This window comes from Plodia interpunctella, chromosome 9, assembly GCF_027563975.2.
Source record: "Plodia interpunctella isolate USDA-ARS_2022_Savannah chromosome 9, ilPloInte3.2, whole genome shotgun sequence".
NCBI lineage: Eukaryota > Metazoa > Arthropoda > Insecta > Lepidoptera > Pyralidae > Plodia > Plodia interpunctella.
The window spans coordinates 2,102,714-2,120,466 of NC_071302.1; the positions used below are offsets into that span (position 1 = coordinate 2,102,714).

General features: G+C 36.2%; 1 protein-coding gene across 2 annotated transcripts in view; it reads right to left on the reverse strand.

Annotated features, from left to right (window-relative positions):
- The window catches only part of LOC128672316 (E3 ubiquitin-protein ligase RNF19B-like), a 41,595-nt gene extending 23,918 nt beyond the window's left edge, over nucleotides 1-17,677 (reverse strand). Inside the window, exon 1 of one of the 2 annotated variants that reach the window (XM_053749378.2) lies at nucleotides 17,002-17,677. In XM_053749378.2, coding sequence (XP_053605353.1) covers nucleotides 17,002-17,134 — 133 coding nt within the window. In that variant the 5' untranslated portion in view covers nucleotides 17,135-17,677. The remainder of the gene's footprint in view (nucleotides 1-17,001) is intronic. The other variant, XM_053749379.2, reaches the window with a different exon arrangement.
- Nucleotides 17,678-17,753: the final 76 nt, after the last annotated feature.

The window sequence follows — 17,753 nt, forward strand, 5'->3', positions numbered from 1 at the left end:
CTATTAACTTTTATTTTTTTGACGAAACCTTATGGCTTTTTAACGAAGCAGTTGTGAAGATTTAATTGCAATAAAATTAGTTTACTCGTAGGTTTTGTAGTTTTTATGTATTAACACTTTTATGATAGTTTTATCATCCAATGATCTGAAAGACAAAAAATATCGAAATTTACAACAGTTTCGCATGTATTATTGAGTTATAAAACGTTGCGTAACGCTATATTCTAGGAGGCATTGCACCTGTACATGTGTACATACACGAAGGTGTAAATATGGCTATTATTATTAAAATAAAGAACTATGAATGCAATATAATTGTTTTTATGTCGTGCGCGTTCTTGTATCCTTGCACATAAAGGTCAAAATACATTGTAAATGTGAGACGAATAAGACGAAGACTTTGTTGACGGTTCATAACACATAAGGAACTTAAGCCCCGAGCCACATACAACAGATACTTACTAGAATACTAACGAGAACAGCATCAAATATCCTGAATGGAGCTCTATGAGATCGCGATAGTGGCGAATTTGCACTGAGGACAAGTTGACCTGATGTGCTATTGACCAATGAAACGACAGAAAATTGGTGAAGCTCCAGAAATGGCGTTTAGCTAACGTTGATTAGCAACTAGACCAAACTCCACCAAACAATTATACAAATTTGAGGGAAATCTTTTAGGTCTGTGTCTATTTAAAATGATATATGATCTTATGGTACTAAACTAATACGAAATATTTCCCTAACAAACTTCAACATCATCTATGGACACAATCCATCCGTCTCTTGTGAGGCCTTCCTCTCCTCCTTCCTGTCCCCAGTAAACTTACGATTAGGTATATTACTTTCCCGTAGTTTTCAAAATAATCAACGTCCATTCACAAGATGTTTTCCTTTCAAGTCGTAACTTACAAATAACAAAATTTTAGGGACACGTGTAGGACTTTTCTCTGAAATTCACTTATATGTTACCTGTTTAAGCCCTTACGTAAAAGTAAGCTGTCTCCGAAAACCTCCAAAATTTGTCAAGGGCATTTTTACATATGGTTATGTTGTAGATAATAGGAATTTTAATTTTCATTCTTTCATTTTAATGTTGATGAAACTATGAATGCATCATCGTCAATACGTGATTTTGTTGGTAACAAATAAGTTTGTTTTGTTATAATTTTACTTAAACTTTGCAATGTTTTGCAAATATCGGCATAGTGGACATAGTTAGCTCCCTGCTCAGGGCCACTCTACAGACAAAGGTGCTGCTCGCATACTGATGCGCATACGCAAGGATTCGTGATTTGTATAGAGCCCAAGCTACATGAAACCATAAAGCGGCAAAATATATTAGTACAAGAATAACAACGATAATTGACCCGGCGACCAAAATTGGAGACTTAAATTTCATACTCTTGTCATCAATTTTCAACAGCAGCGACTAAAATAAGATTGCCTAAGTATATTGACGTGACCAAAACATTTAGATCACAAAATGTTTTTAAATGACCAAAAGGAACCAATTCAATTTCAAAAGATTTATCCCTTCCTGATTAATGAAAGGTGGAAAGAAACTAAGCAGTTCCTTCTTATGAACATATTAATATAAATAATGATGACAAAAAAGGCAATAAAATTAAGACTAAAATATGACCTACTTGGCCTTGTTTACGGCCGATATTACGTTTTAGTTTAACGTTCATAAATACTTCCATTCAATTATTTCGATCGAGCATATATTATATACCTGTCAGTTCCGTTATAATCAACTCCATGGTTCCGTCTTCCGTGTAGACGTGACACGGGTTGTTCAAATGATACAATGCGTCTATGACATTTTGACTTTTCGCAGACATCTCTTTGTGTTTAAAAAATTTGACGTACGTACATTGAATATTCATTGTCTCATAAATATTCATTGGTAATATACATTTTTGTGAAGTTTTCCTCTGGCCGTTTTCACGTAATGTGTCGCGGGTGCATCTATGCAAATGACGGTTAAAGAGATTGCTTAAACTCTGTACAAACGACGGCATGTGAAGTCGCCCCACATGGGCCTGTACGCGTTAGAAATAGGGACGAATTTGTGTTGAATTCGGGCAGGTTGATGTGACCGTCATATAATCTTGTGCTTGTGGCTAAGCACAAGATTGCTTTTACGCGTTGGCTAACGAACAACACATTACCTAAGTGTCTATCTAATGTAATGATTAAAGCGTACAATTGTTTTACCAAATATTTAAATACATGCTATACTGTTTTGAATGGTAACGATCGTATGGAGAGAGAGAACAAGTGTAATGTTGCCAAGTCGAATTCTTAGGCACAGGCGATAACAGCGTTGATGTACGACTAACGCCCACAGCGTCCATACTAATATTATTAAAGCGAAAGTCTGTTTGTTACACTGTCGCGGCTAAACCGCTGGAGCCCATTGTGATGAAATTTGCTAAAGGCATAATTATAGACCCGAGGTCAAACCTAGGCTACCGCTATATTTACATATAAAGAAGAGTGCGGCCTCACTGCTTCGTTATCCAGCGTTGTGTCGACTCAACGTTGTCATCTCACAGAAAATTTTACATTGACAAATGCAGTTGTGGTTGTGAGGAACCCAGCCGGACGGAGCAGTGAGGCCGCGTTGTAACGGAGCTCACAGTAACTACAAGCCCAAATGTCATTAAACAAGTAATTTACGTCCAATGACGTGACCAAAGACGAACTTATATGCAAATATTTTGCGCAACATTTTCACATATTTTATCAACAAAAGTTTCGAAGCTCAAACATTCAAAGGTAGAAATTATTCAAGTATTTTTATATTCCTTCAATGTATATTAAAATTAGTTAGGTTATATTTTCATGGTTGCTTCGCTAGGCAAGCAAGGTCTGCATAACCTTGTGGTATTATCGATCACAAGTGTGCCGATAATCAGGTGTAATAACAATATTTTCTATGATGCAAAATTGTCTCAAGACAAGTTTCATCTGCCTCGACTTTACAGCGTTGAGTTTGACAAAACTGGTCAGTGGGGTAAAATGGATCACGAGCTCTTAAATCGGGCCAGTCCATATCCTCCAGTGGACATCGACGACGTTGTACTAGTCTGTGAAAAGCCATCACAGCTGATAGGCGACCACAGCATTCCTAAAGAGGGTTGACGTCAGGCAGGCCTGAAATCACAGTTGAATCTTCATTTACGCTGACCCCGGGCTTAGAAGTCTTACAGCCGAGAATGAAACCACGCGAGGATGAGAGACACTTATGAAGTATGTAAATAATCATTATCAAAGTTAAAACCAGGTTCGATTACTTTTCGGTTAATGTGAAGGTTTAATGTTTTATCTAGGCACAAACCCGAACCTCGATAGATTTGCAAATGATTACCATTAATATCTTGAATACATTATTATATATATGACATCATTCACGTTCATACATTATTATCGTATAACGTCATAAAGGCTCAAGTAGCCACTTGAACAAGATGTCGGTGGAACTCTTCGGAAAATTCAATATGAATGATATTTTATTGGATTCCAAAAATAATTGGATACAAAAAATAAATAACACGCATAAAGTTTTTCCTGAGGCAAGTCGAAGAGAAACACTTAATACTTATGATTATCCTTTTTTATAGTTAAATGACAACCATCGAAATGGGACAACGCATTGAGTTTTCACTTGCACTCACTTTCCTATACCAATATCAACACAGAAACAAAACAAATTCTCGCGCGAAGTCAAGCACAAAACGTCAAAACAAAACAAACGCAACTTGGTTTGCGGTTGGCATAAAAATATAGGCAATAGAAATAATGGTGACTCATTTATCAGCCGTAAGCTGTATAATATTGACAATCGGAGATGCTGAAGATGACGTAACCTAGGGAAAACCATGTGGAAGGGTATACACATAATAAGTACGTACCTATGCGAGAACTACTTACGTTTACGTAACCGCAACTGGGTCTGATGTAGGTCGTTGCCATTTGAATCAAAGCCTGTTACACAGTCTACTCTGGCCATCCGAAAGAATATGTATAGTCATCATTTATTCATTTAAGAACGAGGCTCTCATCAATGTAGTATTAGGCATCTATTTTACTGTTCCCTGCCATAGATTTTACCTCCTATCATCATACGACACGACCTTTACCTTGAATTTATTTCACCTATGAATGTTCTTGATGAAATAAAAGAATATAGTGAGGCGAATCGAGGACCGAACTATTGAGACATTTCTTGATACGAGTATAAGTAGTCTAAAATTTCAACTTAGATAAAAAAAATGGAGCTAAACCAAAATACCAGATCAGATTATTCTTAAATTAGTTACCGGACGTCCGGGGACGTTTGCTGGATAGAATTGAAACCGACCGAGTTTATTTAGAATTGACCCGAATAACATTGAGTGTCTCTGCATTCCTCGCGAACTAGATTTGTGAGATATCATCTGCCGTTTGCTGGTCGAGGACCGAAATAGGATCTTTATATAATACTTTTTCTGAAATTCGCAGGATTTTTTAAAAAGCTCCAGCAAACAAAAGTAAATCACAGTCGCAAATATAGTATCATAAAAATACTGTACTGTGTTAATAATTATTTCAATTTTGTCGTCACATTATTATTTTGAGCTACAGTAAGCAGTCATTAGAAGTTGAAATCAGTAATGTTTCCTTAGCAAATAGTGCGAAACGAGGTCGCAGTTGCAAGTCGATTCTTACCTACATTAATGCCAAAAACTTGAAAGTGTGTACTTCTACGCAAGCAAGTCGTAAAAAAGCAAAAAGGAATTAGCGAAGTTACACAGGTTTACTCAAATAGGTTGGGTCCTTAAAATTAGCTGTTTTCCTAGCGATTCAAAAATAGAATGAGGCTGTGAAGGAATGTGTGCTCATTATAATATTTCGTATGGGATACTCATATTTGTAAAGTCAATGTTCACAGTATGTTCACTGCGTGCATCATCAGCTGAATGAGTAGCTTTGAAACGATGCTGATGATGCACGATAAGGCTTTTATATGATGGGGTAGAGGTACGTACAGTAGACAGCAGTTGCATTACTGTGAAGTGTACCTCTATGCGGCGGTGATGAAAACGTGATGATGCTACATAATTTCATGTGAATATGTGTAAATTCGATTGTAATTAGGCTGAACGTCGCGCGCCGCGAGTGCCAAGGGCCGTGTAATTGTGACAGAAAGTCCACATGCTTTGGTGCTATACGGTAGATGAAAATATAGATAGGCCATGATAAATGTATGCAAACAGAAGCATAAAATCTTTTGTTCGGTTTTCGTGAGAGTCCGTGAAATACATATCATAGCTTAACCTGTATTATTTATGTATGTACGTACGTAGTGTTGCTGAACCCTCCCTCAGTCTCACTGCTAATTATCCGCTGAGAGGTCGTTGACAGTACGTGCCGGTTCTATTTACTCGATATTTTGTTACATGTATTGCAACGGGTTTTTAACGAATCCACAAAACATGACTGATTTACCGGTTTTACACGAAGGAACGTTATTACAGCAACATTTCTGATGTATTGACACTTAAGTGGGCCGCATTATACAGCACATAATATAAATCTTTTATGAATATTACTCAGTTGTGCAATAAAGGATTTCGTTTGATCTGAATTGGTGATTGCACAACGATAATAATATAGTAGTAAACTACCGAGCTAAATATAGAGTCATCTGTAAAACATCATTTCTTAACAATATCGAAAATGGCACACCAACGAGTTAACATTATCACATTGTGTAAATTCTGGTTAAAGGACCCAAATCTGTGAATTTTGGACGTTACTCGAGTGTCTTGACTAATGATATCTTAAATTTTGGATATATCTGTTTTAAGAAGTGACCACTGATTCTATAAAATCAATGAAATTCTGCTGATGAAATCAAACAGCAAAATAGGGCGCTAACATTTTGTTGTGAAACATCAAAATGGCTGTCACTGATCGATTAAAATATTTAACATTTGATAAATGCGGCATTTAGTGTCACGAGTTGAATACTAACTACGGTGAATGTAGATTTGGGTACTTACTGATATTTTTTATGTTTTATCAATTGGCCAATGGAGATGTTGTCCTAAAAGTAAGTGCGTCCTAGGGATTTGATTCTCAGTTCAGACCTTAGATAAAGAGATTTTGTATTTGTTAATTTAGTTATTGATTAAGTTACAGGCTAAATACATAGTTAAAATAACTCATATTAACTATGCGTGTTATTCGAAGTACCTAGGTACTTTTTATTCCAATCCTATATTCCTAGTTTTAAAGAAATGAAATTTCGGTAATAACAATGTCTAAACAATGTACACGTGGACGATACGGGCCAGATATGCAAATCTGTTTTACGTTCGCAAAGCAGTGTCAGAGATAAATAAAAATAACTACTGTTACTGTAAACGTCTGTGTAAAATGGCGAGGTTCATGGACGTGACGAAATAACTCTATGTATAAGCAAATATGTCAACATATTTCTTATACATTTGTTGACTGTCTAAGGAAATCGAGAAGCAATATTATTGGCCTGTGAAAATAATAAGGCAAAAATTAAATTTTTCAAAAAAATCTGAAGGAAAAGTACCTACACCTTCAATATGATTGCGTGTATTTGAATGAATGCGAGCTTTCTTGTATTGTAGACAAACACCTTATTAATAATATACCTTTTTTTCATAACTAGCATCACAAGTACTTGTAAGAAAAGAAGAAAACACAAATTAGTAATAAATCAGTTTTCTAAAGTAAAATTTACACTAAATGTCCAGAGTTGCCGGTGAAACTGGTGAAAGATCGATCGACCGACGATATCCAGAACGTTATATTTTTCAGAATGAGGGGAAGGCTCGGGGTTTATTTATTTATTTAAACTTTATATGCACAAAACACAATTCGTAAAAGTATAATAGATGGACTAATGCTGATGGATTAATGCTAAAAGCATGACCTAACAGTCAACTATTTGGTTATACAGATAATGCTATGTGTTTAGGGTGTGGTGTGGTGAGTATAACAAGTTACGGAAAACATGAACGGGATTTTTTGTGGACTGGTAGCAAGCACAATTTTTATTGATGAAATATTCCATAGTAACTTTCCCGTGAGACACAAATTTACCAAATTATGTAAAAATGAGAAATTATGCCACGACGTGGTGCCATTACCAATGTTGGTGTGCCGAGGCCTCACTGCTCCGTTCCGTCAACTAACGCAGTATAGTATGACATAACTGCGTACATCGACGTCACTGTCAAACCTATGTAAACGAGCGGCAACAGAGTGGTGAGACAAGGAGGAGTATTCATCGGATAGTTGATTTGAGCCACAGAAGACCTTATCCATATTTTTCACAGTAGCTAATAGGCATACATTCCTATATAAATCAATTGAATAAACTACTTCGGTGGTCGAAGTTAAGCACACAGTAAACGTTTATCACAACATTACACAAATTACATTATACGACATAATTAAAAGCACAATGGGATAGGTACGATTTAATGATAAACTACAATGTATTATACAATATCACTTGTAATAAACTATTTTAATTAAACAAGGACATGGAACAATTACTCGTGCACAAAACATTGATTTAATATATATTTCGATGGCTTTAATCAATGTTATGATATGCATAATATATTGATTTATATTGCGTACACATTGATAACATTTACTTCAATTAATTATCAGTTGTTTTAATGTCCCTATTGCTGTTGGGGCACTGGCCTTCCTTATGGATGGATAGGAAGGAGGATGGGCCATGGCATGACCCACCACAGTTTTACGATTGCGAATACAGTTGGGACCAATGACTTATGCCTTCTGAAGTTACGTTCGAATAAGCGAATTATTTAAATTATTCTGCAACATGTCATTTTTTACCCATTCTGAGCATAATAATTGCGAAATCCACATGCCTTTTGGTTCCAATACTGCCTAGTATTGGAACCAAAAGGCATGTGGGCCCACTTTAGAATAGGACCGCTCCATATCCTCCAGTGGATGTCGTACGAAGTGATTAAAGGACACATCATAGCCTTGGCAGCAGCTGAAAGGCAACAATTGGGTTCCCAAGGATGGTTAACGTGAGGCAGGCGGATGTTTGTAACATTACAGTTGAATCTTCAACATTTTAAGGTTTATTTTTTATGGTGAACCTGGGCATACAGTGCTTCAGACGGCTTCAGCCTCGAATACAATCGTAACACGCGAACATGAGTGAGGTGGAAGCAAAAATTGCGAAAGAAAAATATGACAAGTAGTGGGTACATTGTTTTTTTATTGCAAGAAGATTCAGCTGGTGCATACATAGCCAATTATAGTTATAATAGCACAGAAAGTTGGAAATTATCCTCACTCAGTAAACGGTAATGTGAAACATGGCAATTTTATCTCGATTTCCGTTATCATCGATACCCCAGCGCTTGATAATTGCACCAGATGCAATCGACCGTATCTCGAGTGTGCTCGTATCACTACATCGAGATCATTATACTCTCACTAGATAAAAATAGATTGGTATTTTTATTTCTTTCAGGGTTTCACCTGTCGTACGCGTAGTGCGAGTTGAGATTCGAACTCACCGCGTTTGCTTTTCATCAATTGCAGTGTGGCAAAAACGTCTTGGAGTTCGTATTAGAAAAGAAATTCGCATGAAGCATTTTCTTTAGTCTGTTTAAAAAAAGCTTGCATTTAAAGAGTCGCCTTTTTAAGTTCCATTATAAGGGAGACAGAAGAACTGATGTCGGCTGGATTGGAAGTCAATTGATTCATGTTAAAGGAGGAAGGAATTGTCGATTGTAATGGCAATTAAAGTGAGAACTTAAAGGGAAATAACAAGTTATGTCAATGAGGAATATAATCGAATTTGATGATGATGATGATGACAGAGTAGAAAATGAGAAAATATCTAACTTTATGACTCGACGAAGAAGAATGAATGAGGAAATGAAAACAATTCATTCGAAATTTTGTAGGTGTTGGTAAACAATACGATGGTACCAGATATATTCGGTTTATGGTGTGTAGTTTATTCAACGGTTATGTAATGACAGATGTTCTTGACTAACATAAAAGAATCACTTTCAGATGGTCCTCATATATAAAAGAGGTAAAATTACATCACCTTGGTAGGTAAGTAGTAGTAGTAGCAGTAGGTAGGTAATGTATTCTTGACCGAAAGGCTAAAATGCATTTCAACAGTATGAAAAACGGATCCACACGAATTAACCTATCTTATTCTACGCTGCACCTGGAGTTGGGATGTCAAAAACAAGGTCTAGCTCAAAGGCAAGCAGGTAGCACCTAAGTCTAGCCAAATATGAGCAGGCTACACCTACGTGTAAACAATAACGACTGCACATATGTACGTAGGTCTAGCCGGCTAAACCGTGTAGCCGCACTTCGGGGTTTAACCATATGTATGTAATTATTTATTTTTTATTGCCACATGTAATGGTATGAGTGCTTATTTAAGGCAATACAACGACCTTCCGTTGCTGTAGGCGTTACCAATGTCAAGTATTAATCCAACACGGCACCGGCTCGGTACATCCTCAAAAATACTGAGGACGTGTTGCATATGAACGATTAATTACGTAGAAAACGATGTTTGCTTTTCCGCCAGGTGTAAATATCTACTAATCATAGCATAGTCATTCTGAGCCTACACAAACAGCTGACTTTAGTCCTATGTGGTCCGAACGTTTTGTCTCACGGAATTCCCGATGGTCGACTCTATAGGCAGACCGAATGCGTAATACATTTATGACTGCCCATTACTAAACGCATTACGCAGTCCGTCTACTGGCTTTTTCACAAACCACCTGACTTTACACTCTAACGTTTTGTTGACTCATGGAATCCACGGAGTCGATCGCATCCATGGAGTCGACCCTAAAAAGGTCATTTGGCTAAGCGAGACGTAAACCCAAAATACAAAATTCAAAAGTCAGGGATATATTAACAACGATACCGAAGATAAGGAAGGTAATCAAAAACATATCTCATCTCTTGTTCTAGATGCTACCGAGCTTGTAATATAATTATTTGTTTTTTTTTTAAATAGTAAAACTATGCTCAGTTGGTATCTATATATTACGATCAATATGCAAAAGCAAATTTCAGTCCACGTACTGAATGGTAGCCATATTATGCTAGGCAGTCCGATAATAAAGGTTCGAACAAACGAGCAAACACTGAAACCATAAATGCCACGACTGTAAACAAATGGAATGCTGTGTCATAGATTTATGTTTCAGTTCTAGATACGGCATTGGTGTATCGATGATTCCTAGTGCTTGTTTAGATTCCTGTACCTACCACATCCACAGTAAGTTGAGTTTGGTACTTTTGCGCGCAAGACACATGGGCAAAAGAAACTTGCGCGCAAGAATGGTGCGCGAAAGCACTTGCGCGTAAACAACTTGCGCGAAAGACTAAAAGGTTAAGGAATTAAGGCGTTGCGTTGTGTTATGTTGTGTTGCGTTACGTTGTGTTGTGTTGCGTTTCGTTGTGTTGCGTTGCGATTCGTTGCGATGTGTTTCGTTGCGTTGCGTTGTGTAAAACGCAACGCAAGGTCTTTGCGCTTTGTCTTTGCGCGCAAATGTCTTTGGCGCATATGTCTTTCGCGCAATTTTTTTAGCGCAAGTGTCCTGATACGCAGTAAGTTGTCTCTAAAATAACGTCGAATGTCTAATTGAGCAGTAAACGACTTATAAACAATTACAAGAATTGTCTTTGAGCGCAAGTGTCTTTGCGCGCAAATGTCTTTGGCGCATGTGTCTTTCGCGCAATTTTTTTAGCGCAAGTGTCCTGATACGCTGTAAGTTACAAGAATTGTGAGCCGGTTCAATGGACGAAAAAAGGCAAACGTTGGGTCCTGTACTTTCCTAGGTTATTATAAGATGCTATATCTAGACTGACATGAATCTGTGACTCGTGTGGATTTGCCAAAACGTCGTGTTATTGGCACTGGTGTTTGAGATGATTTATTATCTCGAGTCTGTCGGGTCGGTGCTAAAATTTCGATTCTTTTTAAATAAATGAGTTATAATGACCGACGATAATGACTTAGAAATTTAAGCTTGGTTGGCAACAGACGGCCAAGACAGAAATCGAGGCCTTTACCCAGCAGTGGGGCACTTAAACAAGTTGTATAAAGAAATACCGGCAAATATTTTTTGTTCAACCTATAAAGCCGCTTCCACAGAGGAAATTAATTAATCATCTTCAAACTTCTAAACGAACTTTTATTGGATATTTAAAATTAAGTTTTTAATTTGATGGAAATTCACAACGCCCCGAAACTTTCTAGAGACATTCAAAACTGATAAAAAAATTGTCCGCAATTCTGTACATAAGTCCAGAGTACATTGACTGTAAATTGCAATTTTATTCATGCCTCGGAAATAACGTCATCGCATGCCGTCACAGACCTCCGATTAAATTCTGCATGGCAACAATCTTACAACAACTTAGCAACAATGCAATGCAGTTCAAATCTTATTTGTTTCAGTTGCGATCTTTCTGATTTGACGCACATTGCGGCATTCAAGGTAGCTTTAACCCCGATTGATAACACGAAACAGGTTTAAACTAATTCTATACAATAAAATCGCCCACGCGCCATAACTTAGTTTGGAGGCGTAAAAAATGTTTCAAGTTTGAACCGCTTTCTGGAACCACCTAATAAATACCTAGTTAAATATCTGTTTGTAATCTTATGTAGTCTCTCTCATCTGAGCGTTTTTTATCGTTTAGCAGCTTGGCTTTGACCTACTTTGGTCACGTCCCCCTCCCTAACCAGAACACAATAAAGTCCCATATTTAACGCGTGTTTTAACGACATTCTTTCTATAGAAATACCATTGTTGTTAATTATTTAATATTACAATTATTTAATATTACAATCTTACATACCTATTCACATTATATCTAAGAATATTGTCCCTAAACTCAATTTTCTCTTTGAATATTATATCAAAGGAGGTCGCCCTTTTGTCTATTGCCAAGTTTCCCGGTAATAAGGGAACACGAGCTTTGTAGAATTGCACGAGTGGTAAACTTTGTTAGAAAGATGTGGGCCGAGCGATTGCGTGATCGTGATTCCATTATAAAACTACATCTCGCCAATTACGATAACAATAGAATGTTTATAGTAACCTAGAAAATAATAATAATAATAATATTTTTGTTACCAATTAATAGCATCAGTAATATTGGCGGGGACATAAACAAAGCCTGTTGAGAAAACAGTAGCCGATATTGAGAAACAGTTCCACTAAAAACTATTTGACACGGAAAATGTAAACAACTTTTCATCCATCTTCCCGTTTCTAAAAGATTCGCCGTCAAATCATCTTTATTTTGAAGCAGGAAATTTTACGCGCCCTTCGCGCCCGTCAAGGTGAGGGGGGTGAAATCCGAGTCTTCCCAGGGTAGATGAGGCCTGACGTCGCTCGCCGGTCGCCATAAACACGGACATTTTGCTTCAGCCCCCACTCCCGACAAATTAAGGTTACAACCGGAGAAAAAATATTATGAAAGACAACGCTTTCACCTCATCTCACTTGTCTGCCTCGTGTTCGTGGACACGAATCTCTCTGGAGTTTAAGAAATGTATGACAAATAAAATAACTTATGAATATTCTTGTTTTGAAAACTAACATTGTCTGTGTCTGTGTTCATGCCTAAAATTTTATTTTGGAAAAATAAATACGTAGACGTAAGTACCTCTACTAACCTACTTATCTAAGACACGCTGATGTTTCGAAAACAACAATATAGGTAGTGAGAAAACAGTTCATTATTTATTTCAATATATATTAGATCCACAGTATCTAATCTCACAGAAATGAAATAATAATGATCTAATATTTATCATATCAACATATCCCAGATAAACATTGGACAAGACCATTGCAAGAGTCAGCGTGACGCCCACACGGGAAGCTAATGACATCACACCAAGCACATTTTTTGTATATTACTTGTTTGATAAAATTATGATGAATCATAGCAGATGAAGACATTCCACTTTTTCAGTTATAAACTAGCGACCGCCCGACTTCGGGGTTATTTGTATATATAAACCTTGTGAAATATATTGTCTAAATAACAGTGAAAACTCCATCTTTAGTTGCATGGTTTAGGATGATATACATCACTTATTGACGTCAAAGTCTACCGGCGACTTCCAAAGCGCAGGTGAATGAGAAGCGGCGCAACAAACTTTACCGTAACCTTTTCTCCAAAAACGTCAATTAGCTAAGTAGGTCTTATGTCTTATTCATGAAATAGTTAACGCCTACTTAAGTTGAAATATTTTGTATATAGCAATTGAAAATTTTTTTCTTGAATGTTAGGTGTTAGGTATTTGATTTCCAATTGCCGTATCATTCAATATTGGGCTACCGAGACTGGTTATGTAACTGTGAAAGTTATCTAATTCAGCCAATTATGTTTTACGACTAGAATTAAGCACATGTTTATTCCAGTTAATTTCATAGCTATTTATTTGGAAGAGGTTGAATAGAATTAAATACGTATATGTGCAGAAGCAGACAGGTGCACTTGTCAACAGCTTCGATATTTAAATATAGAACTTGAATCAAGACGCGACTAGATTTTATGAACAACTTTATTTTTTTTAGCACTTCACAAAATTAGCCAGGTTTGGCATAAAATCGTTTATGGAAGTTTACCGCTATTTTAAAAAATAAAGTCCGTTATAAATCGTTGAGCCGATTTTAATGAAATTTGGAATATAGTTAATGACCCGACGTTAATCTTATAGTCGATAACTTTCAATATACCGGAATTATAGTTTTCAATAATCAGTTTCCCGCCAACAAGGACACCGCGGAGTCAGCCTTGCTCGCATCCTCAGCATCGTGAAGGTTTCCTAAATATTTCCTTTTTTTTGTTCACCATTGACTTTAACTAATGTAAACGGAAACGCTTCTCACTTTAGCATCTGAGCACTTCAACAATAAAAAAATATATTATCAATTGACAGAGAAAAAATGTTTTGATCACGTGAACCACAAAATAATATGACTAAGAACCAAAATCAGTGGTAAGACAGGTATTTAGCATAAAAATAAATGTTTGTATACGTATAATAAAAGATAAACTGCGAACTTGAATATTCATTTATTTATGCGATACGAGTGTTGTGATGTCACGTGTTGAATAAAAAATATATTTTGCATAAATATATTAGGATTCCAGTCATATAATTTAAATAGGCACGTAGTTACTATAAATATTTTAGAATTATATAAATTCCAACTAGTTATCGTCTAAAAGAAGTCTGGTGAATATTTCACCTATGTATTATGTAGATAACAAATCTCTTTGACATTAGGTAATAGTACAAATATATGCTTTTGACCATTTCGAAGTCAAAAGTATATTTTTACAAAAAACGGAAAACATCAGAAATGCGAAAAATGATAACGATATGTGTCGAGTACATTACGTGATGCTAACAATACTTGCAACAATAGATCATACATTTAAAAATGATTGTGGTGTAAAACGTGTTATTAAAACACACAAAATGGTTTTAAAATAGCCACGATCAGGGAATCTGTACCAACAAACAAATGAATATAAAGTATATTTTTTAAAAATCTTGAATCAAGATTCTCCTCACTTGTGCTTTTCTGCTAAATACTTTCGTCCCCTCTTTATTTTTACTTCGCGCTTTGCGTCTAAAATACGAAGCTTACCAGAGTTTCAGATAACAATCATAGACGTCAACTCTTGGTACATAAAGGGACCGTGTGAAGCAGGGCTAGTCTTTTATTTTAATGTGTACAGTTGGCACACAAAATGTGGCAATGTAACAATGTTGAGTAATGAGAGCAGAAATGGGTTTACGCCTGGTAAAAATGGTCAGACCGGGGCTCATACAGTATTTTAGTATACGGTTCACGCTCGGGTAAAAAGGTTTATACCCGGGCAAGATTCACGTCTAGTTTGTGCCCGGTCTAAGACTCATCTCTGAACGGGACTGCACTGCACTATTACTAAACAAACAGTTGCACTCTCAGCAAAATGTAAACAAATCTTTGTACCTATAAAAAAATAAGCACAGCATCAGCATTGGCATCGTATTTTTCACAGAGAATGAAAATAATCTGGTAAGCTGTTCAAACAAAATAGTGTCTACTATGTAATGGAATGTAGGTACGTCTATATATACCATCGCATGATCTCCACATCCACTCCCCTAGGGGACTGTACACTGTTCCACGACAGGTTCCAAATTGCTCCCTTATACAAGGCGCAACTAGTCTTGCGACTGAAGAAGAGTTTTCTTAGTAAAATCCACTGACATATTTGCTGTGTATATTATAGTATAAAGCCGTGACTAATTTAACTTAACAGAAATAATAGAGTATTGAAATACGATAATCGCTTAATTGATCATGAGGCGGTCTTAGAAACTGGGTTAAGGTGTTAAATAAAGCGCTGTTACGCTGCCATAGTTACGTTCACGATTTGCTTCGCTTCACATGTTGCGATTTTGTTGTGTATTAGTCGACTGGGTCGCGCTAATAAATTCACTGGATTGAACCTCGATTGTTTAATTGTTTTTACCCAGTATAGCAAAAATAGTTTAGCAAATTCTTGGGTTAAAATTGAATCATAAACCAAAAGAGACACAAGTTAGGAGGAGCACAAGTTATTAACATGATTGGGAGGAAGATATATAATGCAGCTTGTGTAAATAACTGCAACCGCCGGTCAGTGATGGGGCCATGGGGTAGATCATGTTGTAGTTGCCAATAATAATTCCATAGAATTGTGTTCCAATTGAAAAATTATTTGTTCCAAAGATATTTCTTCAAACATGATATAGATTCTGATCATATTTATTATTGTTATATTTCAATGAAATATAACAATAATAAGTATGATTTATTTATAAGCCATAAGAACCAGTATTATGCTATATAAGAATAGTATTTTCATTAGAGATTAGCAAGTGCTCTTTTCTAATCAACATCATGAGTAAAAGAGTATTCTATTTCTCAAAACTAAATTTAAAACTATTTCTTAAAAACTAAATTTTAATTTTTATGAGGTTAAAAACTAGATATCATTTTCATAATACAATCCCTCTCTTTCCCCCATATATATTTTAAAATTAGATCAAAATAATTATAATATGACTCATATAAAAGTTCTTAGTCTTGAGACCTTTGCGGTTTAACTGGTGTTTAACAGGTAAACAAGGTTACTCAGGGTTTTGTATATGTATATTATTATATATACTAAGGCAAAAAGTAATATAAATGTTCAATTATCCAAGAACATACAGTAAGAGAGGAAAAAATATTTTCACATATACTTATTTAGTATTTGAATATATTTCCTTATTGCTAAATAAACTTTAAAGAAATTATATATATATTTTCATTATCATGTTAATCAAAGTGTTGTTTAGTATTTAAGTACCTACATTAGTATAGAATCTTATGAAAGCAAAGCCCCAAGTGGAATAAAAAAGGAAAAGTGGAGCATGTTTGGCATCGGGGCAATCCCAATAGGTTTGAGTCATAACACATTTAAAGGAAAAGTTCACTACCTTTCATCAGAAATCATTCCACAATGTTCATAAGGAATCTTTACTAACTGATAATATGGGAATACCTAAAAGTTATTCTTCCTTTTTATATTTTTTGCATTAAATAAATACTAAATATAAACTAGCTGCAGCCCAGGGCTCTACTCCCGTGAATCCTCCCAGAATTTCGGGCTAAAAAGTACCCTATGTGTTATTCCAGACTGTGTAGACAACATAAAATTATTAATGGCTATGGATTTCAGATAACAAAATGTTGATCAATACTAATAAAAATATTGATAATTATATGAGTAATATTTTCTTAAATAAACCCTATGTAAATACAGGTTTTACATAGGTTTTAGGTATATTTTATAAATAGTAATTTAGGACCCTACCTGAATGAGCGAATCTTCGGCCGACAAGAGGGCTGTCCAGCAGCAGCCGCCGAAGGGACCAGCGGCCCAAAAGTCCGCCGCCCCAACCACAACCGCCGCCACTGCCGCGACGCATACCATCACGTTCCACCATCACAACAACTGCAAATACATCACACTCCGAACACAGTCAATAAACGAGTTACTTATTGATGCACACCGCAATCACACGACCGACATTTGCTCTCGCGGCCTACAGACTACCGTTAGAACATCGAGTCGTTCACAATTCACTAGCAAGATTTGCACAACAGAGTTAGGTATTGAGTAACCGACAAGCGAAGCATCGCATCAGCTAGAGAAAGTAGCGATGGCCATACGAATTTGTGTGTGCCCGGGACAAATACTGATGCAGTCTAAGGTGGGGAAGAAAATATCATTATGTAGTTCAATCGAGATATTTTTTGTATCCACGAATGCGAAAGAACTGAATTTAACACCTTAGTTTATAAATCTACATTAAAATTTTTGGTATCTTAAACTATGAACATTTGCTTATATATCAACTCTAAACTCATTGGATAGGTTAATAATAATATTGCACTTCACAAACATATTGACGACGACAGACGACTACGGGGCACAAAGTCACAAACTTGAGCTGCCTTGCCTTGCCTGTGCCAGCCAACTGTCAAAAGTCAGGTCAGAGGACCACAGACATTTCTTATGGAAAAGCAAAGGGGGACCACAAACTATAGATTATAGAACATGGA